The sequence below is a fragment of the Salvelinus namaycush genome, chromosome 37, assembly GCF_016432855.1.
Source record: "Salvelinus namaycush isolate Seneca chromosome 37, SaNama_1.0, whole genome shotgun sequence".
Classification (NCBI taxonomy): domain Eukaryota; kingdom Metazoa; phylum Chordata; class Actinopteri; order Salmoniformes; family Salmonidae; genus Salvelinus; species Salvelinus namaycush.
In genome coordinates this window covers 7,792,413-7,819,784 of record NC_052343.1, presented here as the reverse complement: position 1 = coordinate 7,819,784, position 27,372 = coordinate 7,792,413, and the positions used below count along the sequence as shown (strand labels likewise).

Below are 27,372 nucleotides of genomic sequence, written 5' to 3'. Positions count from 1 at the left end.
GAAAAATGTGCATATTTCAGGTAGAAATCATAGTTTACAATTGCACCCACCATCACAACTCGACTAGAATAAATACAGAGAGCAACGTGTATTACCTAATTACTAATCATAAAACATTTCTTAAAAATACACAGCTCACAGCAATGGAAAGACACAGATCTTGTGAATTCAGACAATATTTCAGATTTTCTAAGTGTTTTACAGCGAAAACACAATAAATCGTTATATTAGCATACCACATATGCAAACGTTACCCGAGCATTGATTCAAGCCAAAGAGAGCGATATCGTTATCATCGCCAAAATATATTAATTTTTCCACTAACCTTCTCAGAATTCTTCCGATGACACTCCTGTAACATCATATTACAACATACATATAGAGTTTGTTCGAAAATGTGCATATTTAGCCACAAAAAACCGTGGTTATACAATGACAATACTAGCAAAACTAGCCTGAAAATGTCGGGCGCCATCTTTCACAGTGATCTTGTCTCATGGATAACTATTCATAAACTTGACTAAAAAAATATAAGTTGGACAGCTATCGAAAGACAAATTAGTTCTTAATGCAATCGCTGAATTACATTTCTAAAATTATCCTTACTGTGCAATACAGGGTTCGCCAAGCGAAGCTATACCAAACAAAATGGCGGAATATGCATTTAACATTTTTCGACAGAACAACGATTTATCATCTTAAATATTTCTTACTATGAGGTGATCTTCCATCAGAATCTTGGGCAATGTATCCTTTCTTGGGTCTAATCTTCTTTTGGTCGAAAGATGTCCTCTTGTCCGTCGAAATGCCCACTAACGTTCGACCGGGACCCCGAAACGTGCCCGGCGCTTCAAAGTGCATCACATAGAAATGCCTCAAAATCGCACTAAACGGATATAAATTGCTATAAAACGGTTTAAATTAACTACCTTATGATGTTTTTAACACCTATAACGAGTAAAAACATGACCGGCGATATATTACTGGCTAAACAACAGCTTGGAAAGAAGCAGGTCCGACGTCCATCGTGCGTCAGGCGCAGGGAGCAAAAGAACGGTGAGACAGGTTAGTTTTACCTTACTGATGATGTGTTGTTGCAATAGTAATTCTATTGGTCTTTCTATAGGTCTGTCGTTTTTGTCGTGGGTGCACTTCGGCTGTGAGAGACGGAGTCTGGGACAAAAATCCAGATAATCACATTGTGATTTTTAAGTAATTAATTGCCATTTTATTGCATGACATAAGTATTTGATACATCAGAAAAGCAGAACTTAATATTTGGTACAGAAACCTTTGTTTGCAATTACAGAGATCAATAGGTCTTTGGTGTTTTATACAGGCCCTGATTGCGCAATCGACTCCATTCAAATTGTCACCACTTACTGACATCTAGAGGAAGGCGTGGGCAGTGTTTGTATCCTCATAGGATTTACAGGGACTTTAAAACTGACCTGGGACCAGAGGCCAACATTTCTGAAATCTCACTCCCTATCAGGAAAAGTGCTGTAGAATGAGTTCTGTTCCACTCAGAGACATAATTCAAACGGCTATAGAAACTAGAGAGTGTTTTCTATCCAATAATAACAATAATATGCATATTGTACGAGCAAGAATTGAGTACTAGGCAGTTTAATCTGGAGAGCAAATTATGCTAATGCGAAACAGCACCCCCTATAGTGGCAAGAATTAACCTCTTAATCAAGTGAATCGCTTGATGCATTAACCTGATCCTGAGTGACCTTCAGCGAAGTGACAATGATCACTTTCGTCAAACTATTACTTAAACTCATATGGAGCTTCACTGCGAAGTGAAAGGATGGGTCTGTCATCTCCCCCAAAAAAGTACACTTGTACTGCATAGCCTGGGTGCCCGTCTGTTTTCATTATTTTGCTAACTGTCAAATTTGGCATGACAATTCCATAAGGAGTTGGCTAGAGAGCAGAAACACTGGCACCCAGGTTATGTACTGCACTTTTGAATAAAAAAAACATCAAGTAACAATTTTTATCCAAATATACATGTCATACCATAAAATAAAGAATATGAACAAATGATTTCATTTTATTTTATTTTATTCTGCTATAGTAATGCAAGGCTTTATGGTTATGAAGTAGACTTTTATTACATAATGCTGTGTTGGACCATCTGAAATCTGCTGGATATAGATCACTTGTGGAATGAAGGAGTCACTTTTTGGGGGCAATGATCCCCTCCAGCTGGGCCTGTAAAGGATAAGAAATTGAAATGTTAAAAATATCTATCAAATATACATACACCAATTTGAAGGGATGTCCACATACTTTTGTATTTGGCTAGTTCAGCCATACCCGTTGCTGGCAGGTATATACATTTGAGTACACAGCCATGCAATCTCCATACACAAACATTGGCAGTAGAATGCCCTTACTGAAGAGCTCAGTGACTTTCAATGTGGCACCGTCATAGGATACCACCTTTCCAAGAAGTCAATTTGTCAAATTTTTGCCCTGCTAGAGCCAACTGTAAGTGCTGTTGTTGTGAAGTGGAAACGTCCAGGAGCAACAACGGTTCAGCACGAAGTGGTAGGACACACAAGCTCACAGAACGGGACCGCCGAGTGCTGACGCGCGTAGTTTGGAACTCCCTACCGAGTTCCAAACTGCCTCTGGAAGCAACGTCAGCACAAGAACTGTTCAACGGGAGCTTCATGAAATGTGTTTCCATGGCCAAGCAGCATCGGCTGGAGTGGTGTAAAGCTCGCCGCCATTGGGCTCTCAAGCAGTGGAAAAGCGTTCTCTGGAGTGATGAATCACACTTCAACAGACAAACCTGGATTTGGCGAATGCCAAACAAGTCTCAATGTCCTTGAGTGGCCCAGCCGATCGAACATCTCTGGAGAGACCTGAAAATAGTTGTGCAGCAACGCTCCCCATCCAACCTGACAGAGCTTGAGAGAATCTCCAGATAAGAATGGGAGAAACTCCCCAAATAAAAATGTGCCTAGCTTGTAGCGTCATACCCAAGAAGACTTGAGGCTGTAATCGCTGCCAAAGGTGCTTCAACAAAGTACTGCATAAAGGGTCTGAATACTGAAGTAAATGTTATAATTTGTTTATATAAATTAGCAAACATTTCTAAAAATCTGTTTTTTTGCTTTGTCATTATGGGGTATTGTGTGTAGATTGAGGGGGGGAAACGATTTTAGAATAAGGCTGTAACCTAACAAAATGTGGAAAAAGTCAAGGGTTCTGAATACTTTCCGAAAGACACTAAACAAAAGTATAAACGCAATATTCAACAATTTCAAATATTGTTGGCAGTCTCTATGGGGGTACCACAGGGTTCAATTCTCGGGCCGACTCTTTTCTCTGTATATATCAACGATGTCTCTCTTGCTGCAGGTGATTCCCTGATCCACCTCTACGCAGACGACACCATTCTGTATACATCTGGCCCTTCTTTGGACACTTAACTAACCTCCAAACGAGCTTCAATGCCATACAACACTCCTTCCGTGGCCTCCAACTGCTCTTTAACGCTAGTACAACCAAATGCATGCTTTTCAACCATTCGCTGCCCGCACCCGCCCGCCCGACTAGCATCACTACTCTGGACGGTTCTGACCTAGAATACGTGGACAACTACAAATACCTAGGTGTCTGGCTAGACTGTAAACTCTCCTTCCAGACTCATATCAAACATCTCCAAACCAAAATCAAATCTAGAATCGGCTTTCTATTTCGCAACAAAGCCTCTTTCACTCACGCCACCAAACTTACCCTAGTAAAACTGACTAACCTACCGATCCTCGACTTCGGCGACGTCATCTACAAAACAGCTTCCAATACTCTACTCAGCAAATTGGATGTAGTCTATCACAGTGCCATCCGTTTTGTTACCAAAGCGCCTTATACCACCCATCACTGCGACCTGTATGCTCTAGTCACCTGGCCCTCGCTACATATTCGTCGCCAGACCCACTGGCTCCAGGTCATCTATAAGTCTATGCTAGGTAAAGCTGCCTTAGCTCACTGGTCACGATAACAACACCCACCCGTAGCACGCGCTCCAGCAGGTATACCTTACTGGTCAACCCCAAAGCCAACACCTCCTTTGGCCGCCTTTCCTTCCAGTTCTCTGCTGCCAGTGACTGGAACGAATTGCAAAAATCGCTGAAGCTGGAGACTTACATTTCCCTCACTAACTTTAAACATCAGCTAACCGATCGCTGCAGCTGTGCATAGTCCATCTGTAAATAGCCCACCCAATCTACCTACCTCATCCCCCATATTGTTTTGTTGCTCTTTTGCACACCAGTATCACTACTTACACACCATCTGCTCATCTATCACTCCAGTGTTAATCTGCTAAATTGTAATTACTTTGCTACTATGGCCTATTTATTGCCTTACCTCCTCATGCCATTTGCACACACTGTATATAGACGTTCTTTTTTTTCTATTGTGTTATTGACTGTACGCATGTTTATTCCATGTGTAACTCTGTTGTTTCTGTCGCACTGCTTTGCTTTATCTTGGCCAGGTCGCAGTTGTAAATGAAAACTTGTTCTCAACTAGCTTACCTGATAAAGGTTTAATATACAGTATATTTTTTTTTTTAAATCAGTCAGTCTAAATAAATTCATTAGGACCTAATCTATGGATTTCACATGACTGGGAAAACAGATATGCATCTGTTGGTCACAGATATATATTTTTTTAAAGGTAGGGGCGTGGATCAGAAAACCAGTCAGTATCTGGTGTGACCACCATTGGACTTATGCAGCACGACATCTCCTTCGCGTAGAGATGATCAGGCTGTTGACTGTGGCCTGTGGAATGTTGTCCCACTCTTCAATGCCTGTGGTACAGTTTGAAACTGGGATTCATCCGTGAAGCACACCCTTCTCCAGCGTGCCAGTGGCCATCAAAGGTGAGCATTTTCCCCCTGAAGTCCGTTACGACGCCGAACTGCAGTCAGGTCAAGACCTTGGTGAGGACAATGAACACGCAGATAAACTGACTGTTTGTGCAGAAATTCTAAAGTTGTGCAAACCCACAGTTTCATCAGCTGTCCGGTTTGCTGGATTCAGAAGATCCCGCAGGTGAAGAAGCCGGATGTGGAGGTCCTGGGCTGGCGTGGTTACACGTGGTCTACGGTTGTGAGGCCGGTTGGACATACTGCCAAGTTCTCTAAATTGTTGGAGGTGGCTTATGGTAGAGAAATATACATTAAATTATCTGGCAACAGCTCTGGTGGACATTCTTGCAGTCAGCATGCCAATTGCACGCTCTCTCAAAAATGTTGAGGGAGCTTGTGGTCTTTTATTGTCCCGAGCACAAGGTGCACCTGTTTAAATTATGCTGTTTAATCAGCTTCTTGATATGCCACACCTGTCACGTGCATGGATTATCTTGGCAAACTAACAGGGATGTAATATTTTTGTGCATGTGAAAAGTTTCTGGGATAATTTCAGCTGGTACCAACACTTTTGATGTTGCATGTATATTTCAAATGACATCAAATGATTGATTTCATTTCAAAGACTTCAGGAAAATCCTGCCTTCCTTATTTGGCACGACAATGCCCATAGGAGTTGGCAAGACCGCACAGCGATGATGACTGAGCACCTTTACCTTGAGCTGCTGGTTGGTTCTCTTCAGGAACTGAATCTCCTCTGTGTGTTTCTTCTCCTCCACCTGCCGTCTCTCAGTCTCCCTCTTCTCAATGGCCTCACACTTGGCCTTCTGCTCGTTAACCTGTCTCTCCAGGTCCCGCTTCTCGTTCTCCAAATCGGAGATCTACACAAGTAGATGCAAATCAAATTCTCTTTGGGGTAATAAAGGTTTTTAATCATTCAATGGTGCAGCAGTCCATTCACTTGGATTGTTTCTCCTCATTCACTATCTTTAGCTTTATCTGTAAGATGAAGTGGTAAAAGCTGAGCGTTCTCTGACGTCATGGGCTGGGTTTAGACAGGCAGCCTAATTCTAATATTTCTTTTCACTAATTTGATCTTTTAACCAATCAGATCAACTCTGAAAAAGATCTGTGAAAGGATTATATGTGATTGATCAAAAGACGCAATTAGTGGAAAAAAGATCAGAATTAGTCTACCTGTGTAAATGCAGCCATGAGGGCTAGGAAGATGGCTCCCTCTGCTGGTCTACACTAGCTTGGTTGCTTGAAAAGTTTTCCAGTGACACTGCAGACAGGTCAAGCATTCTAAATGTAGAGGTCAATCTACAATGATGCAAAGGTTGGAAAATGCAAATTTATTTTTAGAAAAGTGTAAAATGTTTGTGTGTGAACCATTTCCTTACCCTCTTCTCCATGTCAGACTTGCCCTGCTCAGCCTGCAGGGCTTTTCTCATGCCAAAGGCCACACTGCTCTCGTACAGTGTCTGGTAAGCAGCAATGGTCATACGGATTTCGTCTCTCACACGCAACAACAGCAGTCCTCTCTCAGCACAGTTGATGGTTACCTGTCTGATCAACTCATCTACAGGCAATCAATGGCTTAAAGTTGAACACAAACTCACAATGCAACATTCTTTAGGACTAGTTTCCCGGACACAGATTAAACCCAGTGAAATTGCTTTTTAGTTCAGAACCAGCTTGAGGCTAGCCTAATCTAGGTCCTCTTGGAAACTGGCCCGGCTTTTAGGATTTGTATCCAACACACTTTTCTACTATTACTACCGTCCATGCATCTCATCTCGTCTTGCCTTCCCCTCTCTCCTTACCGAAGCACTGGGAGTAGAGCTCCCTGCGGACTGGGCAGATGCCCGTCTCCCTGGCCTGTCTCTGCTGCAGCTTCAGATCAAGCTGCTCCTGTAGGTGCACCACATCCATGCGGGTACACGGCGTGCTGGACACCTGCTGCACCCACAGCTGGTTGGTCTCCATCCATTCCCTGTAACAGTGGTAGAGCTGAGATTAACACAGGGTTGCCAAATTTCAGGTTTTGCGAAACCGGGAATATTGGTTAATTTCCCTAAGAGGAAAAAATAGGGAGAAGGGTGTTATCAGTAAAGATGTGTCCGTGTCATGTCATACCTGGGTGGTAGGATGGCATTGAGGATCTCCTCGGTTTGCTGTTTGTTTGTATCAGCTGAGGGGGTCTTGGATTTGGGTGGAGGTGGCACAGGGCCAGTCATGGCAGGCTGTTGTGGAGCCACTTTCAGGGGCCGTGCCTGAATTTGCAGTACACATCATTTAGATTAGAAGAACATCAATCTTCAGCCAATTTGTTGAAAAAAAAATAATACAATTGATTGACATCTCTCACAGCTCACTAGGCACATTGCCATGACATTGATTTCAAAATAATGACAGTGGACATAATTAATGTATGTTAGATACCACTATATGGATACATTTAGCTACTGTAACTAACGTTAGCAGCCAGCATTAAAAACGTGTTTTGTTAACGTTATCCTACCTTTGGAGACTTCTTTTCTGTGTTTCTGCTCACCAAGACTGGGTTGTCATATTTCAGCAGAGAATCAGCCGGAGGAATCATTGTGATACTTTGATTACACTACACATAAAAAGTGTTTTGTTGTAGCAGGTAATGTCTCAAGGAATGTGTGTTGTTGAAATGTGAATTGAAGACGTTTAATTGTTTATTTTTACCATGGCAACTTAATTCCATGCGCTACTCACTAACCTATCCGAGCTGCTCGAAGGCATGATTCAGAGTTGTTTCAAACATTTGACGCTATGAAATGGGGAAGGAAAATTAAGTACATACATTTAAGTATAACATTGTGTAGGTGTATGACCTTATTGAAAAGATGATAGAATAGGTCTGCAATATTACAACGGAACTAAAGTGAACTAGTCCATAGTCACGGTGAAAAATATTTAAAGCGTTCTGCCGGAAGCGGAAACTCGTTTCCTTGCGCACAATAGAGAACTTTCTCAGCGTTTACAGTGGGGTTTGTTGTTCACTTTTTAAACATATGTATTCGCTATGAACTTTATTTAGTCGATTTACAACTATTGGTTAAGTTTCATAATGGATAAAGAGAGACGGCATAAAAGAGTGGAATCCCCGGTGCGGGACTCAAAACCGAAAATCAAACAAGAGAAACTCAGCCCTGCTAGGCCCCAGAGATCACGGCGCTCGAGTTCGGGGTCCAACGGCAGCCCAAGCCCACCGCCGCAGAGGAGACGAACGAGCAGGTACCCTGATTTCATGGGTGTATGGTATTGTAGTTAGCGAACACAAATTACACCGTAGGGTTGCAAGGCCATGATGTTACACATCAATAATAGCAACTAACTAGCCACTAAGCTAACGATTTAGCTAGCTAACTAGTAGCCGTTATTGTTATGCTTTAGTCGTGTAACGTTAACCCTCAATTAGCCCTTGATCACGACTCTTGTTCCATTACATTAAACAAGTCATTGAACAACGTTGTCTTCTGTACGGGGAGTTTTGTTATGAGCACCGACGCTCAATCTGAACATTAACACGCGTCGCTGGCGGTACTTATTTTTAATATAAATAATAATTTTCAAAAAACAAAAGCCTAAATTGATACACGCCTTGATTGGATTAAGGTTAGTGTTCCCACACTGAAATATCTCCACGTTAAAGCGCTTGTTTCTGAAGACGAGGCGACCGACCACCTGTGCTAATTAGCTATCTAGCTAGCATGCTCCATCCCAACACCTGTGTAAGCATAATTCGTTAAGTGTAGCTGAGTGTGGTTTCATCTGGTGGAGGTAACCATAGCTGAATGGATCTGCAAAACTGTTTGAGTGTATTTTTTTTTCTTCTCGCTGATAAGTTCCACATGTCTTGAAAGACTTATGGAAGTGATGATTTGACGTTTCTAAACGTCAATAACACGGTGTCAGGATTGTACCTAGTTCTTATGAGGTGGTAGTGGGCAAAGTAAATGACTGAATACAGCCTAGTTTTCCCTCATTTAAGCTAGCTAGAATTCAAATAAAATTGTCACAAGCACTGGAGACTTTACCGTGAAATGCTTACTTACGAGCCCTTCCCAATTATGCAGAGTTTTGTTAATTACATTTTTTTTTTATATATATATATTTAGTTTATTTAGGAAATATTTTCTTAACTCTGTTTTCTTAACTGCATTGTTGGTTATGGGCTTGTAATTAAGCATTTCACGGTAAGGTCTATATACCTGTTGTATTTAGCACGTGTGACAACATTTTATTTGATTTTGATTTGACAGTATATACAGCAAGTACCATGTCAATGTGCATCGGTACGAGCTATTTGAGGTAGATATGCACATGAAGACGGTGACTTCGCTAGGCATCAGGATAGATAATGAGTAAAATAAAGAGGAGCAGCAGCAAATGATGAATGTAAATGTTTATGCATGTGTAGTTTGTATTGTCTGTGTGGGAGTGTCAGTATAGTGTATGTAGTCTAGTGAGTGTACTTAGGGTCAATGCAGATAGTTCTGGTACCATTAACTGGCTATTGAGCAGTCTTATGGCTTGGAGCCTGTATCGGAGCCTGTTGGTCTGAGAGCCGATGTTCCGGCCGGCAGCAGAATGAATAGTCTGGCTTGAGTCTTTCGCAATTTTTCGAGCCTTCCTCTGACTGATGTACTGGGCTGTCCGCACCACCCTCTGAAGTGCTTTGCGGTCAAGGGCGGTGCATTTGCCATACCAAGCGGTGATGAAGCCTGTCATGCTCTCGATGGTACAGTTGTAGAACTTTGAGGGTCAGAGGGCGCAGTCGCGTGTGGTCATGCAGCTGCGTGGGTGAACAGGGAGTACAGGAGGGGACTAAGCAAACACCCTTGAGTGGCACCTGTGTTGATGGTCAGCGTGGCAATTGTTGTTGCCTACCCAGGATCCAGTTGCAGAGTTAAGGGTTCAGTCACTGGGGTCCCCTAGCTTGGTGATGAGCTGTAGTCTGAAAAGCATTCTTGCATAGTTATTTCTGCTCTTGTCCAGGTGGGAGAGGGCATTGTGAAGTGCAATTGATTGCATCATCTGTGGATCTGTTGGGGCGGTATGTGAATTGGATATCAGTCATCCGGAAAAATGGGCTTTCAAGCAAGGCACAGTGTTCTATTCCTTGAAGCGAGCATGAAAGGCATTTAGCTTGTTTAGGAGTTCTGCATCGCTGGGCAACTCTGGGTTTCCCTTTAATCCCTTATCATCTGCAAGCCCTGCCACATATCACGAGTGTCTGTACTAGCAAAACAGTCTTGTAGCCTCGCGTCTGCTTCCGACCACCTCCATATTGAGCACATCACTGGTACTTCCTGTTTTGAGCTTTGGTTTGTTAACAGGAAGCAGGAGAAGGGAGTCATGGTCGGATTTGCCCAACGAAGGACGAGGGAGGGCCTTGTATGTGTTTAGTCTTATTAATCAGGCAGTAATACACAGTTAATTGGTACGCAGCCCGAAACTCATGCCTCCAGAATGTTGAATAAAATTACATTTAAACATTACTGGTTGTCTGAGTGGTTTGTCCTTCATCTTCTCCAAATTTGAGAAAATATCCACAGCAAAGTATTCTTTACCCAACTTTTTAGAGAGCCGGTAGGTATATGGTTCGATTTAAGGAACATTTTTAAGGAACATTTACATGATTTTGCGGTCATTAGTTTCAGGCTGTATATACCAATTCTGTATTACAGCCTGATTAATCAGACGAGCTATAAATGGTAAATTTGCCAGTGGCACACCGGCCCAGTGCCAACTGAAAGCTACTGGACCAAATGGAAGAAATTATACACCGTCCCGGGCCAAGATCTCACAGGAAAAAGGATAATGCGCGCATAATTTAAATATCAGTTGATTATATACATATTTTGCAGGCTGAGCAAGTAGCCTATAATAACCTACCCTCCATACACTAATAATTTCATTTTAACTTGACAATATAATATTTACATTGATTGTTTATAAAACCTTAACGTAATCTCAAAGGGTGTTATTTGTGATTTTTAACAGTCAGCAGGGCCCTATAAAATCATATCTTTTGCTAAATTCAATTTTCCCAGTTTCTGGGTTTTCCTATTTTTGTCTGGGTTTCACCCTCAAAATCACACTTTTTATATATAGAAAATTATAAAAATGTGATGTTCTAAATCCCAAACAATGCTTAAACCACATCAGGAGACCGCTTTTGAGGTCAGGAAAAAAATGTATGTTGGAGGAGGGTGTAGTTGCCTTTCAATTAAATTGCGCACCTAGCAAGAGACAGTTCGGCTAATGGTGTTTCTGTACTGTACCATTTGGCCTAAATGTGATGCCAGAGTTTGCAAAACAAATTGGGAAGGTTTTTTAGGAAAGCATTTAGAAATGTTCATTCAGAGCCTGATGACTGAATTGCGCATCACAAAGATTTAACCATGACATCGGACCAAACTTTTTAAATACCCGGTTTGCATACCCATTGTTGCCTTAGCTTTTACTGGTAGTTGGCATAAGTTGAAACGTCTTCTGTGACAACCAGTTGAAAGCTGCATCCTCTTGCTGCCCGACAGATTATTTTCTTCTCAACGGCTATGTGTGCGGTGCGTGTTATAAATAATGTGCATAAAGAAGTAACAGCTTTGTGAATTTCAGTTTTTCATCAAATCTATGTCCCAGATTGAAAATAGCATTATTACAATATTTTTTTTCACTGGCCCAAGCAGACCACTGACACGGATGATTGACTCCCTAGGCCAGCGGCCATCCTGTATGTCGAACCCCGTATTACGAATTATTTGTCAGATGTTGATGAGAGAAGAATCCAATAGGAGCTGTCCGTTGTAGCTAGTTAGCCGTGGTGTTAAATTAGCTATTGGTTTTAAAGCCTTTCCTTGTTGATTTGATTGACTAGATCGCCACCCAGGGCAAAAGGTCATTCGCCAGGTAGAAGGGCATTGGGAAGACGAGACAGATCGCCCAAAAACACCGGCAGGAGCCGAAGCCCTCCCCGCGGTGCCGATGTCAAAATAAAGCGGGTGATTCTGTCACTACTTATGAGTAAATGTAACAATTGGGGGAAATGCATTCATGTAAAACTTTCAATGCAGCAAATATGTTCTTTAAAAAATAACACTTTTCCAACTAATTTTGACCCGGTGCTTGACTTGGGAGTTATGCTAATATTCCTGTCCCACTGTCTCCCCAACAGGAGCAGGGTGACCACCGCGGTGCTGACCGAGGTGCCGATGACCATAGAAGGCGCGACCGCAACGACAAGCCAGAGCCCTCGGAGCCACCAGTGCGGCGAAGTAGGTGGGAGCAGGCTGACGGACCCGGAGATTCTGACAGACCCAGGGAGAGAAAACGAGGAGAGAGAGAGCGGGGTGGAGGTGGGGACAGGCCCAGAGAGCGAGAGTCCCGCTCCTTCCAGGAGCAGCAGGCAGAGAGACAGCAGCACGACAATCAACGACGGGACAACCGGCACCGGTTTGAGGAGAACAATGACGAGGGACAAGCTTTCGGACACGGTACCCAAGAGGGGGGCGAGGGCAATGAAAGCCCCCCAGTCGATAAAGAGAAGCCCAACTTTGAACTGTCTGGTGCGCTCACGGAAGATACCAACACGTTCAGGGGGGAAGTGATCAAGTACAACGAGCCCCCCGAGGCTCGCATCCCCAAGCGCAGGTGGCGACTGTACCCCTTCAAGAACGATGAGCAGCTTCCGGTCATGTACGTCCACAGGCAGAGTGCCTACCTGATGGGGCGGCAGAGGAAGATTGCTGATATTCCCATCGACCACCCCTCCTGCTCCAAACAGCACGCTGTGTTCCAGTACAGGTGAGATCTGACAATCACTTGGTTGCTCAAATCAGGCCCTCGGGATGACATTAGTTTAGCTGCTAATCCTTTGAAAATGGTCTCTGTTTTGAAATTATGCCATTTTCCCACTTACATAATTTCCCAACATTTTGTTGAGGTCTGACACTTAGGACATCTGGTTAATGTAGTTCTGTTGGGTTTATGTGATTTCAATCTCTAGGTCAGGACACTTTCAACATCTGGGTAATGTAGTTCTTTCTGTGTCTGCTGATTTCCAGGTTGGTGGAGTTCACGCGTTCGGATGGAACTGGCGGGCGGCGGGTGAAGCCCTACATCATTGACCTAGGTTCGGGCAATGGCACCTACCTGAACAACCAGCGCATCGAGGCGCAGCGCTACTACGAGCTCAAGGAGAAGGACGTGCTCAAGTTTGGCTTCAGTAGCCGCGAGTACGTCCTGCTGCATGAGTTCTCCGACACAGCCGAGGTGGACGCCAGGGCGGAGGAAGATGACGAGGGCCTGGACAAGTGAATGCAAGACCTCTGAGCCTTTTTGAATAGTTGCGACATGCGTCCTTCCGTCCTACTTTCCTTCTTGAAGTAATTACAGAGCTTAATTGGTTAGATTGTTGAAAATAGTAGGATTTTGCTTAGTAAATATGTGCTTACCTCAGGGAAACACGGAAGGAAATGTGCGTGCTTTCAAGTATTCTGACAGGGCCACGGATTATCCAGTCAAGTGTATTTTTGGAAAATAATATTCTCACTGATGCCTACCACCTGTTGGCCATCTCCTTAACACGGATGGAACAATGAACTGCACAGATGGCGTGTTGGGTTAAGCAGCTTTCAGTGTTAACGGAACAAATAAAAAAAGTGGTAGGAGAAGTCTTTGTGGTCTCTTTGGCGGTCATAAAAACCTGCTTTAACCTGCAGTAACAGGTCTCAGTACTCTCTATTCTCAGGACATTAACTTAAGATCAGTAGTGTGGTTGATTTCTTCCCCCTCCCATATCTGACTGCTTACGTTCAACACAAGTGCTCAATGCCAGAAAGAAGTTACTTTACAAAAAATTATTTTGTTATTATATTTTTGGAATAGAACATTGAATATAAATTAGTATATTGCTGAAGGCTAGCCTATGTCCAGACCTTAATTGTAAATACACTGGATGTATTGAATGTGAACGCTGGATTCATTATGTAGTGTACTGTATTTGGGTTTGAGCGTTGCAACCAGGAGTAAAGAAAGCATATGTGTGTATGTATCTGCTTTAAATGTGTGCTGCTTGTGACGTAGAGAAAAACGTGTGTGTCGCAGTGTATTCTCGTCTACCCAGTCTTTACCACCGAATTGACTAGGCTATGGAGGTTTCTGGACAAAGATCATACCACACTGTACAGCGTGACTATTCCCACTACAAAGACAATTTTGTTTTTTACATTTTTGAACACCATCTACATTGTAGTTCCATTTTAGGTGTTATGTATTGTACATAAAGGTTGTGAAAGACTTAGTTTTGTTGATATTTGTTTGCCATAACTTTGATGGTTGATGTATGTTCAAGTAAACCATCGTAACCACACAGTAAGCCACGTCAAGTTATAAACCACATGTAAATTTCGCAAGCTCTACAGACTAATGTACCCAAAATTCTGATAACCACGGTTTTCAGTTTTATTAGCCTCGCCTGCAGTCCTATGCCGCGCTGCTTTGTGTGAGTAACATTTTCTCATTTGTCATATCATCAGTAATATTATCACGTAGACCCCTCAAACTTAACTCTGGACCTCAAAGCCAGTTACACTGCATTTTCTTTTCAGGGACTGATTTAGACCTGGGACACCAGGTGTGTGCAATTAATTATAGGTAGAACAGAAAACCATCAGGCTCCGGACCTCGTAGGTTAAGAGTTGAGTACCCCTGGCGGTTCTCAAAGTGTGGGCCACAGAGGTACTGCCAGATAAATATTGCATGAATATTGCTAACCACAACAAATTGAACATATTTTCACCAAAGACTGGTATCTATCAAATAAGTTTAGAGGGTGTAATGCAATACAATGTAATATTTTTTTTAACTAATGTAACGTTTTTGCATTGTAATTTCAAGAAAGTCCTTAAATGTCCTTTAATATATAGTGATATATTTTCAAAAAAATTTTTTTTATTGGGGGCTCACACAACTGCATTCTAATGGTGCAGCCTTATTGGTCAACAAAGGACGAACTGTCTCTTGTCAAATTGACTGGGGCCAACAAACGTCAAACGTGTAGAAATCGCACAGCCCCAGTCAATTTGACTATGAGATTTGCTGGCCCCAGTCAATTTCACAAAACGAGATTTGCTGGCCCTGGTCAATTGGTCGTCACTCGTTTCTATAACCACAGAGTCATAAACCCCGCCCAGTTCTACAATTTCTCTTAACATTTTAATTTAACCGTAACAACCGCAATGCTAACCTTAAATTAAACCCTAGCCTATTTTTTTTGGAGCCAATTTTGACTTTGTGGCTGTGGAATCTTATTTTGGGGATATAGAAGGGATTGATTGTTTAGCAACAAACCAACAAGTGCGCAACTATGGGGCAAAACACGGGGTTGGCATAGATTTTTGACAGCATTTTTCAACATAGTCTATCTCCAATGTTTATTGAAAACACAAAGTTGCACAATGAGCACTTGTTTCTTTCTCAATACATCCATAGGTTGTTGGCTAGATACCAATTTTTTTGCCATATTATCATAGATGTGACATCAGTCAAAACACCTACAAATAAGACGTGGTATTAAGATCAACTGAGCTGAAACGAGCCACTAAGGATTCACCACATGTCAGTTTCTTGTCATTGTTGCTAGCTATCTGGCCATCCAGAACCATAATACACGGGCTGCTGACCTTTAAGCGTGCGCATTGTTTTTGTGACGTCAGCTAACCTGTACTGAAGCGAAAGGAAACTCAGTCAATGTGACCACGAACTGGTTGTCTTTTGTTGACCAATAAGAAAGCTCTACCCTTAAATGCAATTTTGTGTGAACCTAATACATTTTTGGGGAAAGAATATTGTGAAACACTATCATTCTACTATTAATGTCGATATTAAGAACAAAAATAACTTATAGCCTAGCTCCTTTTCTACAGTGTATGTTCTTAACGCTGGGCAACATGGGTCTTGGAGGCTCCATAGTACTCCATCAATACTTCTTGTATTCCCCTTGAAATGTTTTTGGAACATAACACAGTTCTGGTTTTCTGCCTCATGGCAAAATGTGTAGAATTGCAGGATATTAGCTTTAACACTGCAACAACAAAAAGTCTCTGCCCCATTACAAAATGTGTAGAATTGCAGGATATTAGCTTTAACGCTGCAACAACAAAAAGTCTCTGCCCCATTACAAAATGTGTAGAATTGCAGGATATTAGCTTTAACGCTGCAACAACAAAAAGTCTCTGCCCCATTACAAAATGTGTAGAATTGCAGGATATTAGCTTTAACGCTGCAACAACAAAAAGTCTCTGCCCCATTACAAAATGTGTAGAATTGCAGGAAATTAGCTTGAAAAATGCCAAATTTTGTCTGATGCTGTCGTAGAGACTCAATGTTGAAGCAGCCTTATAGGCAGTAAGCAGCAGGAGCAGGTGCAAAATAGTGTCCACTTTTTTTAGCAGTGAAAGGTGGTTCCTGGTGAATGACGAAATCCAATGAATGAATATTTACATAATCTACATATTTACAAAATGAACAGACTCTCAAAAATACAGAGTTTAATCTAAATAGGAAACTTAAGCCGTAACCAGGCCTACACTACTAAACCAGGTTGGGGTATACCATGCTATGGACAGCCTCCCACACATCTCACATGCTAGAACATAACTCCAGCTCATAGGTGAAACAGGTACCTGTATACCTATGGCACCTCCCTATGGACCATACCATTATTAAACATGGAGCTCTTTGCCCAAATATCAAATATGGCATATTAACCCTATACAATTTCCACTGCCCTGCGGAAATCAATTTAACATAATTAAAAAATCCTTCTGTTTAAAACAGATCTATTTCTGCATGGGATGTGTCTCAATCTACCCCCTCCCCCAGAAGTTTCAACGGGACTTCTGTCTGTAGCAGCCGAACAGTTGGGGCTACATACATGTCGGTTGTTTTGCTCAAGAGGCAAACACGCCTCACAAGACTTATCTGAAGGTCCCCCGGTACCAGTTTAATGAATACATGTTTAATAACAATAGTTCTACAGACCAATAGGTGGCAAAAGTATTACTTATGGAGTCGCCCGTGCTCCCATTACGCACGGACGTGACAGATAAGACACGGAGCTCTGAGACACACAAACTAAAAAACACAGGACACATTACAATATGGAAATAAACACACTTCTTTCTCCCTTGGAAAAATGTGTAGAATTACAGGAAATTAGCTTTAAAATAGCAATATTTTCTATCAGCATCATAGCAAAATGTGTAGAATAGCATGAGATTAGCTATAAAACGACAAAATGTATCTAAATAGCAACATTTCTGCAGGCCCACCCAACGAATTTCTGGGTACGCCAGCAGAGGTCGTAGAGGAGCCGCTGTAAATCCAACAGTTAATTTGACCTAGATAGTTTGTGTGTATGCATTGATATGTAGGCTACATATGCCGTTTAAAAATGTTTTATGTGGTTCTGTCCTTGAGCTGTTCTTGTCTATTGATGTTCTGTATTATGTTTTGTGTGGACCCCAATAAGAGTAGCAGCAGCTAATGGGGATCCTAATAAAATACCAAAGGGGATGCGATGTTCAGGTGCACATGAACACTTGCTACACCAATGACAAATAAGTTTGTTTATATCCATATTGTAACGTGTCCTGTGTTTGAAGTTTGCGTGTAGACATTGGGCGAGTTCGTAGCCGGGGATATGGGAGGGGTTGAAGGCGTGTAAGGGAACAGTTCGCGGAATGTCACTGGAGACGGGTCGAGACGAGATGCACCTGGGGAATTTACAGGAACAGAGCTCCACTGTCTATGACACACTGGAATATGCGTTCTTGAATATTTGGGAAAATGTATACCACCGAACGCAGGCGTATGAGCCTGCACGAGGTCAAGAGAAAGGATCCTGTTTGGGTATCAGCTGGAAGTTTATGGCAGGACCCCTTGGCTATTGATCTCACCACCTCGAATAAGCACATTATTTCACCCCGGAGTCGGACTAGGGCTGTTGCTGTTGCATACATTATCGTTGAGGATGCATCCCTGCCACAGACAGAAGATAATCTGTCACTGAAGTGTGTGAAAGAAGCCTGCGCGGATACGCACGCGGTGTTCAAAACCATTCCTTTCGAGAGGATATCGCTTGGGACGACTGACGTTCTTGATATCTTCTACAATGCAGGCAAGTATAGTCATGTCGACTGTCAGCAAGGCATTTGCGACACCACACTACTAAATTATTCTAAACTGTTGTTGGCCAAAAAGTTACTGTGTGTTCTGCACACACAGGTATTTTAAGTGTGTATCTGCGCTGCACGGGTGTTTTCGAATTTTGACCCTTCTCTTTTGACAGATGTGGCAGTGGTGGAAATTAGTGACACTTGCTGCCAGCAGTCACTCTTCTATCACCTGGGCGTAAGAGAGAGCTTCAGCATGACCAATAACATCATCCTGTATTGTTACAAGCAGGACAGTGACCTGCAAGCACTCAAGGTACACGCAGGGCATCGTGAGAGTTTACAATAATTAAATGATTGAAGAAGGGACCAAGTGGGCCTTTTTCCAGCTCACTTTGGGGGCAAATTGGGTTGTAAACAGATTTTAGGGTGTGACATTTTGGAAGAAGTAGGCCACAGTGCCATAAAAATGTCCCTTCCATTGCCACAACAATCCCACCACCAGTTGCATAATATTGCCAATAACTACTGCTGTACTTTTTTTTTTTTTTTTTAAGGATTTGTGACTTTTTTAGCCCAGATGTCTCTGATATAGGTTGATCCTAAGGTTGTTTTCTCTGCATTGTTGAACAAAGGTCGAATTGCAGTCTTTTATCGGTTTATAGGGAAATGGATTTCCTTAGGCCTATCAAGCGGATGTGTGTGTTTAGTAGATATGTGTGTTTAAAGCAGCGCCACTATTAGCGCATGATACCACTCTGGAATGGATAAGGTAGCAAGATGAGTACTCCATTGTCATAAATCCTCAAGCAGGCATATGACAATGGAACAATGTTCATCACCTCATTTATATTTATAAAGCTTTTGCAGAGATGGGATTAAGCAAAAACATTTCCTAATATTTTAACACACGTTAATACAGTGGTTCCAAGGTGAATATTGTATATGTTTCTGTTTGCTAGTAGTGTGCCGGGGTTTGGTCATCATATGTTTATGTGTGCTGCATACAGATAACGCTTGTGTGTGTGAGAGCTTGTATGTTAATGCCCGTATGTGTGTCTTCCCTCAGGAGCAGTGTGGGAGCTACACGTTCATCCCGTATGTAGTGTTGCCACAGGGCAAGGTGTTTGCCTGCGACGCGACCCTCTTAAGCGGCATCAAAGAACTGATGCAGCCAAGCTTCCAACTGGAACCCCTCCTCACCCCACTGGTAGAGAGGCTCATTCAACTGCTGGATAATGTGCACGTTCATGCCAGGTCAGCATGTCATGCTACCCACGCTGCATGTCTAGTTATTCCCTTATGACTCCCTCATTGTGTCTTTCACTTATTTTTTTTGCCCAACCAATCTGCTTGGTTGGGTGGGAGAATAGCAGCAAATAAAGTACATGGTTAAGCTTGGAAATGTCTAGACTGCCCAACTGCAAATGTCTTTCAGTTAGACATGAGCTATTATCAGTCATTTGTGTTATATACAATATATGCCCCTGGATCACAAGCATTTTCAGGGGTTAAGTGTAAGTGTAAAACTGACTCTCTTATTAGTGAGTACTTCCGGGAGTCCATCCGGCATGAGATCCGCACGGCCCGGGAGCGCTTCAGTGGCCAGGACTTGAGTCAGGAGCTGGGCCGCATCCAGAAGCGCCTTGACACGGTGGAGCTGCTCAGCCCAGACATCATCATGAACCTACTGCTGTCGTACCGGGATGTCCAGGTGGGCTTAGCTATGGGAGCAAGGGACCTGGATCATGTTTATTAGGTTACACTGTAGCAAAGCTTTGTGTAATGGAATATGAAAACGAGCGCTTCTTATCGGACAAGTCCAGGTAGTCCCTACCATTTGGTGCCTAATGAACACGACCCAGGGCTCAGTGGTTCTGTGCTTGCCAGTGTCAAGACTGGCCTTGTTTATGTTATGGTGGCTGTTGTGTTTGGGCAGTAGATTTTTTGGCATGGGCTCACTTTTATGACTGTGGAATGCTTTTGTGAGAATCGCCGATATGACCACGAGCAGAAGACTGAACCACACATATTGCAGACAAGCGTGACGCAAGACAGTTCACTCGCAGAGTAACTGCTGCAATGTGATAGCTGCGGGACCAAAATAGCTGAGCATTTTAGCCCCGTGCCTCGTACTTTTAGTTGGTGTGGAAATTGGCCCAACTCTGCAGTTTACTTCATGCATCGCCGAATCTACCTTTAAAACCTGTGTGTTAGTGTTGCGGATCTACAGTCTGCATGATGTTTGCCTGTGTTTGGTTGACTACCTTCATTGAAACATTAATGCTCTTTCTCTGTGTACACAAAGACCAATATAAAGGGGATTGAATGCTAACAATGATTAGATAGCAGCCCTCCAAGGTCATTCTAAGTAAAAATAAACTCATCTTATCAGGGGTCTCAGTTATAGGCAAGAACTTTTAGGGTTGGGTGATATTATGATAGTATCGGATATCGAAGACGATTGAAAGTTCTCGCTGATGGTGATGACATCGTGATGTGACTGACAATGTATAGCCTGTTTCAACTTGATTGGCTCCACGCAGCAAAGAGCTGACAGGGCAGCCCACAGCAGGGCCGTGCCAAGTGGGCTTTTTCTTTGCTATAGCCTGCATAACCTATTTCAATAAATATGTTACAAAGAATTTACAGAATGCAAAAGAACGATGTAGACAGTTAAGATTTTCACCAAAGCAGCGCAAAATGTCCTTTCAGAAACATATTTTTTCTTTCTCAATGGGCATATAGCCGAAGCCTATACATTTTTTTTATAGCGGACAATCTGGTGTCTAATTATTTTTAAATCCAAATTTTGTATTTTCTCTCCATTTGACTTGAATATGACATCCGTTTTTATGCATGCTGGCTTTCTCCTGTCTCCTCCCGTCGTACTACTTCATGATCAAATACAGAGTTCTCAGACAGTTTCAAGTTGTTTTTGAATAACTTAACATGATAGTCCTAAGGTAATAATGAGAGGTAGAACATACGAGAGCAAGATAGAAAAATAGAATGAGTAGTTTCAACAAACCTTAGTCTAAAATAAGTTATTCATCCCTCCTACATGCCGTTGCGAACCAAACGGCCAAAAGCCAAATCCTACTAATTAAAATAGCCTATCAAAAGCATTAAGACAAGTTAAAGTTATAAAAGATATTTCCCAAGTAGGCCGCTGAGCAAAGCTTATGAAAGAAATGATGTGTAGAGTAGGCCTACTTCAATAGCCTATTATTAACAATGTACAGAACCTACCTACAACGTATAGAAACCTAGGCCTAATAAGAGAGGAAGATTAGGCAAAAATGCAAATCATTGAATAATTATCCAGTTCTGGGGACATCAGAGTTGCGTGCTCTGCAGCCGGGCCCTTTATGATTTACAACCCATAATATATGTCGGCACACACAGACACACACTTATTTTATGCCACAGCTCCAACAGAGAGGAATAGGCTACTAAAATATGTTTTAGCAGGCTTTTTAGTGTCCATTTTATAACTATGTATTATTGTAAATGTAAACAAATATACAGTACCAGTCAAAACGCATATGGAATCATGTAGTAACCAAAAAAGTGTTAAACAAATCCAAATATATTTTATATTTGAGATTCTTCAAAGTAGCCATCCTTTGCCTTGATGACAGCTTTGTACACTCTTGGCATTCTCTCAAACAGCTTCGTGAGGTAGTCATCTGGAATGCATATCAGTTAACAGGTGTGCCTTTGTTAAAAGTTAATTTGTGGAATTTCTTTCCTTCTTAATGCGTTTGCATCAATCAGTTGTGTTGTGACAAGGTAGGGTTAGTTTACAGAATATAGCCCTATTTGGTGAAAGACCAAGTCCATATTATGGCAAGAACAGCTCAAATAAGCAAAGAGAATTGACAGTCCATTACTTTAAGACATTAAGGTCAGTCAATCCGGAAAATTTCAAGAATTTTGAACGTTTCTTCAAGTGCAGTCTTAAAAACCATCGCAATCCCATCTGCTTTGCGCTTAGTGGGACTATCATTTGTTTTTCAACAGAACAATGACCCAACACAACTCCAGACTGTAAGGGCTATTTGACCAAGAAGGAGAGTGATGGAGTGCTACATCAGATGACCTGGCCTCCACAATCACCTGAGCTCAACCCAATTGAGATGGTTTGGGATGAGTTTGATTGCAGAGTGAAGGAAAAGCAGCCAACAAGTGCTCAGCATATGTGGGAACTCCTTCAAGACTGTTGGAAAAGCATTCCAGGTGAAGCTGGTTGAGAGAATGCCAAGAGTGTGCAAAACTGTCATCAAGGCAAAGGGTGGCTACTTTCAACAATCTCAAATATATTTTGATTTGTTTAATACATTTTTGGTTACTACATGATTCCATTTGTGTTATTTCATAGTTTTGATGTCTTCACTATTATTCTACAATGTAGAAATAAAGAAAAACCCTTGAATGAGTAGTTGTCAACCTTTGATTGGTACTGTATATATTTTTGGCTTGGCAAATAAAGGGGGATATTAATTTTATATTACCATTTGTTACGGCTACTTAATCACGTTTGAACAAAGGTTGACATCGCCCAACCCTACATGCATGTATAACAAGTACTGCAGGGGTTAAAGTAAATCAATTTGAGGGAGGATCTTCACTTTGTATGTCTATTTAAAAATATTAAAGGTGTCTGCAGCTATGCCTAATTTATAATGCTTTGAAATCAGAGATGTTATTATAATGTTGATAAAGGGTTTTCTGTAATCCAGTCCTCTTTCTGACTTCAGGACTACGATGCCATTATCAAACTGGTAGAGAGCCTAAACAACTTGCCCACGTGCTTGGTGGCTGCCCAGCAGAGTATCAATTTTCACTACATATTTGCTTTAAACAGGTACCACTGTTCCTCCACTTGTCTTGCTCACATATTCTGTTTGACGATAGTCTTTCACATGATATCATAAAAGGAAATAATGTGTATACAACACTAAATGGGTGAGAGCCAACCCCCATTTTAACACATAATTAGGGGGCTTGCTGAAAGCACAGTACTGTTTTTCCCCTATCTTTATTATTTTAGACGACTGAATCAAGAACACAGATTTTCTTCAAGAAATTTACCCGACACTTTAACTTTCAGCACGACACAGGCTGTTGATTCTGAGGATTCCATCTGTCATAATGTTTCCTAATCTTTGACCTTCAGGAGGAATCGTCCAGGTGACCGTGCCAAGGCCCTGGAGTTGATTCTGCCCATTGTGGAGTCAGGTGACAGGGTGGCGTCGGACGTGCACTGCCTCTGCGGCCGTATCTACAAAGACATGTTCATGAGCTCTGGCTTTAAAGACCATCGCAGTCGAGACCAGGCCTGCTACTGGTGAGACCTACCATTACGGTGTCCATATTAGTACAGCCTTAGAGTCACAAGGAGTTGGTGTCAAAGCCACTCGGACTTGTCGTTCGTCCTAATATCCACGCCGTACGCACAGCATCCCTTCACTCACTCCAGTCAAGTCCTCCTTACTAGGGCTCTACATCAGTCTATGTTATGTTATTCCTTTGAGTTCCCTCCATCCTTTTCAGTTACACTTGAGTCCTCTGTCATAAAGGCTGCATAACACTGTTAGAATTAAGACATAGCAGATGGCATAAACAGTCATGACACCTGGTGTCAGGCTTATGACAGCTGACACACCTGATACTATATGATACGCTGTTATTAAACAAATCATTGGTTAGGTCAGCTCATTGACTAGGCAGCAATATGTGTTAATTAATTAATCCATTTGAATCTCCCTTCATGGATTCTCCCCCAGGTACGGCAAAGCCTTCGAGACAGAGCAAACCCTTCACTCCGGCATCAACAACGTTGTCCTCTTGATGGCTGCCGGCCACGAATTTGACACCTCCATCGAGCTGCGCAAAATAGGTACATTGTTCTCACCGACACTCCACTGCCCTTAATCAGTACCTTGTTCTCAAGGTACATAACCCAATTTAATTACATTCCTCAGTCTGCAAACCAGAATTTGGCCCAGCTAAAATAGTCAAAAAGGTTTATTCACGGGAACGTTCTGAAGTCAAGAATACAAAACAATTCATTTTATACTGACTTCTCACGCCCACACAACCATACGCACACAATTGTCCTGCTACCCAGCCGACAGAGATTAGTGACCTTGTCCTTGACACGTACTCCCCGTTCTCTCCCAAATCTCTAGTCAGGTCGGCACCAAGCTCAGACAGTCCGTGTTTAAAATACCATAAAGACATATTGTCTTTACCCTAATTCTGACTAGGACTACACATTTATTGATTATGATTTTATACATTCTAATCAATTCCATACAGTTATATGTTTCAGGGTGGAATATTCTAATCATTCAATCAACAGATGATTCTCTCCTATCATATTCTCACTATCTAACCTCTGTGTCTGTCTGCGCCCGTCTTTGTGTTTGTTGTGTGTGTTTCCAGGCGTGTCCCTGAGCAGCCTGCTAGGGAGGAAGGGCAGCTTGGAGAAGATGCAGGACTACTGGGATGTAGGCTTCTACCTGGGAGCCAGCATCCTGGCCAGCGAACAAAGGAAGGTCATCGAGGCTTCAGAGAAACTCTACCGGCTCAATGCACCCATGTGGTGAGAGGAGTCACAGTTCATCTTGTTAGATCCTATGGTCATTGTCACTGCAAACATTCAAGACAGCACAAACAGATCTGGGACCAGGCAGGCATTCTTGATGTGAAATATATGAGCATATCATTCTAACAGATTCCTCAATAACACTGATGTTTATATGAACCTGGTTTTTGAGAATGAGATGATTAGAAACCAGGATGAGAGGGCACATTTCAACATATCCTGTTAAAGGGCAAGTACAGTCATCCGGATTAAATGTAAAATAGCCTTTATATTTTTTCACGATTTAAAAAATGATCAAAATTTGAGGAAATTCACTTTTTCTCTCATGTCTAACTATCAGTAAGGCTGAAAAGACGGGCTGAGTGGGCGGGGAGATAATAGGCTGAGTGGGGGGGAGCTCGCCTTGACTGACAGTTCTTTAAAATACTTATGACAAGCAACTTGGAGGTAATGAGCAGTGTTGCAGTGCGATCATCATAGCTAGCTAGTTCATCTTGTAGTTAGTTCATCTTGGACAATTTCAGTTGAAACTGGACAGGGTGAGGCCTGGGTATGCCTCATAAAATACACTGCTCAAAAAACTAAAGGGAACACTCAAATAACACATCCTAGATCTGAATGAATGAACTATTCTTATTAAATACTTTTTTCTTTACATAGTTGAATGTGCTGACAACAAAATCACACAAAAATTATCAATGGAAATCAAATTTATCAACCCATGGAGGTCTGGATTTGGAGTCACACTCAAAATTAAAGTGGAAAACCACACTACAGGCTGATCCAACTTTGATGTAATGTCCTTAAAACAAGTCAAAATGAGGCTCAGTAGTGTGTGTGGCCTCCACGTGCCTGTATGACCTCCCTACAATGCCTGGGCATGCTCGTGATGAGGTGGCGGATGGTCTCCTGAGGGATCTCCTGCCAGACCTGGACTAAAGCATCCGCCAACTCCTGGACAGTCTGTGGTGCAACGTGGCGTTGGTGGATGGAGCGAGACATGATGTCCCAGATGTGCTCAATTGGATTCAGGTCTGGGGAATGGGCGGGCCAGTCCATAGCATCAATGCCTTCCTCTTGCAGGAACTGCTGACACACTCCAGCCACATGAGGTCTAGCATTGTCTTGCATTAGGAGGAACCCAGGGCCAACCGCACCAGCATATGGTCTCACAAGGGGTCTGAGGATCTCATCTCGGTAACTAATGGCAGTCAGGCTACCTCTGGCGAGCCCATGGAGGGCTGTGCGGCCCCCCAAAGAAATGCCACCCCACACCATGACTGACCCACCGCCAAACCGGTCATGCTGGAGGATGTTGCAGGCAGCAGAACGTTCTCCACGGCGTCTCCAGACTGTCACGTGCTCAGTGTGAACCTGCTTTCATCTGTGAAGAGCACAGGGCGCCAGTGTCGAATTTGCCAATCTTGGTGTTCTCTGGCAAATGCCAAACGTCCTGCACGGTGTTGGGCTGTAAGCACAACCCCCACCTGTGGACGTCGGGCCCTCATACCACCCTCATGGAGTCTGTTTCTGACCATTTGAGCAGACACATGCACATTTGTGGCCTGCTGGAGGTCATTTTGCAGGGCTCTGGCAGTGCTCCTTCTTGCACAAAGGCGGAGGTAGTGGTCCTGCTGCTGGGTTGTTGCCCTCCTACGGCCTCCTCCACGTCTCCTGATGTACTGGCCTGTCTCCTGGTAGCGCCTCCATGCTCTGGACACTACGCTGACAGACACAGCAAACCTTCTTGCCACAGCTCGCATTGATGTGCCATCCTGGATGAGCTGCACTACCTGAGCCACTTGTGTGGGTTGTAGACTCCGTCTCATGCTACCACTAGAGTGAAAGCACCGCCAGCATTCAAAAATTACCAAAACATCAGCCAGGAAGCATAGGAACTGAGAAGTGGTCTGTGGTCACCACCTGCAGAACCACTCCTTTATTGGGGGTGTCTTGCTAATTGCCTATCATTTCCACCTGTTGTCTATTCCATTTACACAACAGCATGTGAAATTTATTGTCAATCAGTGTTGCTTCCTAAGTGGACAGTTTGATTTCACAGAAGTGTGATTGCCTTGGAGTTGTGTTGTTTAAGTGTTCCCTTTATTTTTTTGAGCAGTGTATATACAGTTGAAGTCGGAAGTTTACATACACTTTAGCCAAATACATTTAAACTCAGTTTTTCACAATTCCTGACATTTAATCCAGGTAAAGAATCCCTGTTTTAGGTCAGTTAGGATCACCACTTAATTTTATGAATGTGAAATGTCAGAATAATAGAAGAGAGAATGATTTATTTAAGCTTTTATTTCTTTCATCACATTCCCAGTGTGCCAGAAGTTTACATACACTCAATTAGTATTTGGTAGCATTGCCTTTAAATTGTTTAACTTGGGTCTAACGTTTTGGGTAGCCTTCTACAAGCTTTCCACAATAAGTTGGGTGAATTTTGGCCCATTCCTCCTGACAAAACTGGTGTAACTGAGTCAGGTTTGTAGGCCTCCTTGCTCGCACACGCTTTTTCAGTTCTGCCCACAAATGTTCTATAGGATTGAGGCCAGGGCTTTGTGATGGCCACTCCAATACCTTGACTTTGTTGTCCTTAAGCCATTTTGCCACAACTTTGGAAGTATGCTTGG

General features: G+C 42.6%; 3 protein-coding genes across 3 annotated transcripts in view; 2 read left to right on the top strand and 1 right to left on the bottom strand.

Annotated features, from left to right (window-relative positions):
- Positions 1 to 2,187: 2,187 nt before the first annotated feature.
- Positions 2,188 to 7,505, bottom strand: dnali1 (dynein, axonemal, light intermediate chain 1). Its single transcript, XM_038976221.1, has 6 exons — positions 7,425 to 7,505; positions 7,040 to 7,176; positions 6,727 to 6,896; positions 6,304 to 6,482; positions 5,617 to 5,781; positions 2,188 to 2,223 (listed from the first exon to the last, which is right to left on the bottom strand). Exons 1-6 carry the CDS (start codon positions 7,503 to 7,505, stop codon positions 2,188 to 2,190), a joined length of 768 nt encoding a protein of 255 aa, XP_038832149.1.
- A 378-nt stretch (positions 7,506 to 7,883) lies between these two features.
- Positions 7,884 to 14,243, top strand: LOC120031391 (smad nuclear-interacting protein 1-like). Its single transcript, XM_038977118.1, has 4 exons — positions 7,884 to 8,170; positions 11,820 to 11,943; positions 12,117 to 12,745; positions 13,006 to 14,243. The coding sequence occupies exons 1-4, from the start codon at positions 8,004 to 8,006 to the stop codon at positions 13,256 to 13,258; spliced, it is 1,173 nt and encodes a 390-aa protein (XP_038833046.1). The 5' UTR covers positions 7,884 to 8,003; the 3' UTR covers positions 13,259 to 14,243.
- A 3,430-nt stretch (positions 14,244 to 17,673) lies between these two features.
- Positions 17,674 to 27,372, top strand: part of LOC120031096 (mitogen-activated protein kinase kinase kinase 5-like) — a 29,626-nt gene continuing 19,927 nt past the window's right edge. Inside the window, exons 1-8 of the mRNA XM_038976674.1 lie at positions 17,674 to 18,122; positions 18,294 to 18,433; positions 19,187 to 19,374; positions 19,663 to 19,831; positions 22,881 to 22,987; positions 23,300 to 23,470; positions 23,910 to 24,022; positions 24,571 to 24,730. Of these exons, the coding sequence (XP_038832602.1) occupies positions 17,792 to 18,122; positions 18,294 to 18,433; positions 19,187 to 19,374; positions 19,663 to 19,831; positions 22,881 to 22,987; positions 23,300 to 23,470; positions 23,910 to 24,022; positions 24,571 to 24,730 (1,379 nt within the window). The 5' untranslated portion in view covers positions 17,674 to 17,791. The remainder of the gene's footprint in view (positions 18,123 to 18,293; positions 18,434 to 19,186; positions 19,375 to 19,662; positions 19,832 to 22,880; positions 22,988 to 23,299; positions 23,471 to 23,909; positions 24,023 to 24,570; positions 24,731 to 27,372) is intronic.

Excerpts from the sequence above, each read along its gene's own strand:
- LOC120031391 (XM_038977118.1), top strand. The coding sequence starts at position 8,004 with ATGGATAAAGAGAGACGGCATAAAAGAGTGGAATCCCCGGTGCGGGAC. Across the intron at positions 8,171-11,819 it reads CAGAGGAGACGAACGAGCAG|ATCGCCACCCAGGGCAAAAG; the intron begins GTACCCTGATTT and ends TTGATTGACTAG. Across the intron at positions 12,746-13,005 it reads CACGCTGTGTTCCAGTACAG|GTTGGTGGAGTTCACGCGTT; the intron begins GTGAGATCTGAC and ends GCTGATTTCCAG.
- dnali1 (XM_038976221.1), bottom strand. The coding sequence starts at position 7,505 with ATGATTCCTCCGGCTGATTCTCTGCTGAAATATGACAACCCAGTCTTG. Across the intron at positions 6,897-7,039 it reads AATGCCATCCTACCACCCAG|GGAATGGATGGAGACCAACC; the intron begins GTATGACATGAC and ends CCACTGTTACAG. Across the intron at positions 2,224-5,616 it reads GAACCAACCAGCAGCTCAAG|GCCCAGCTGGAGGGGATCAT; the intron begins GTAAAGGTGCTC and ends TATCCTTTACAG.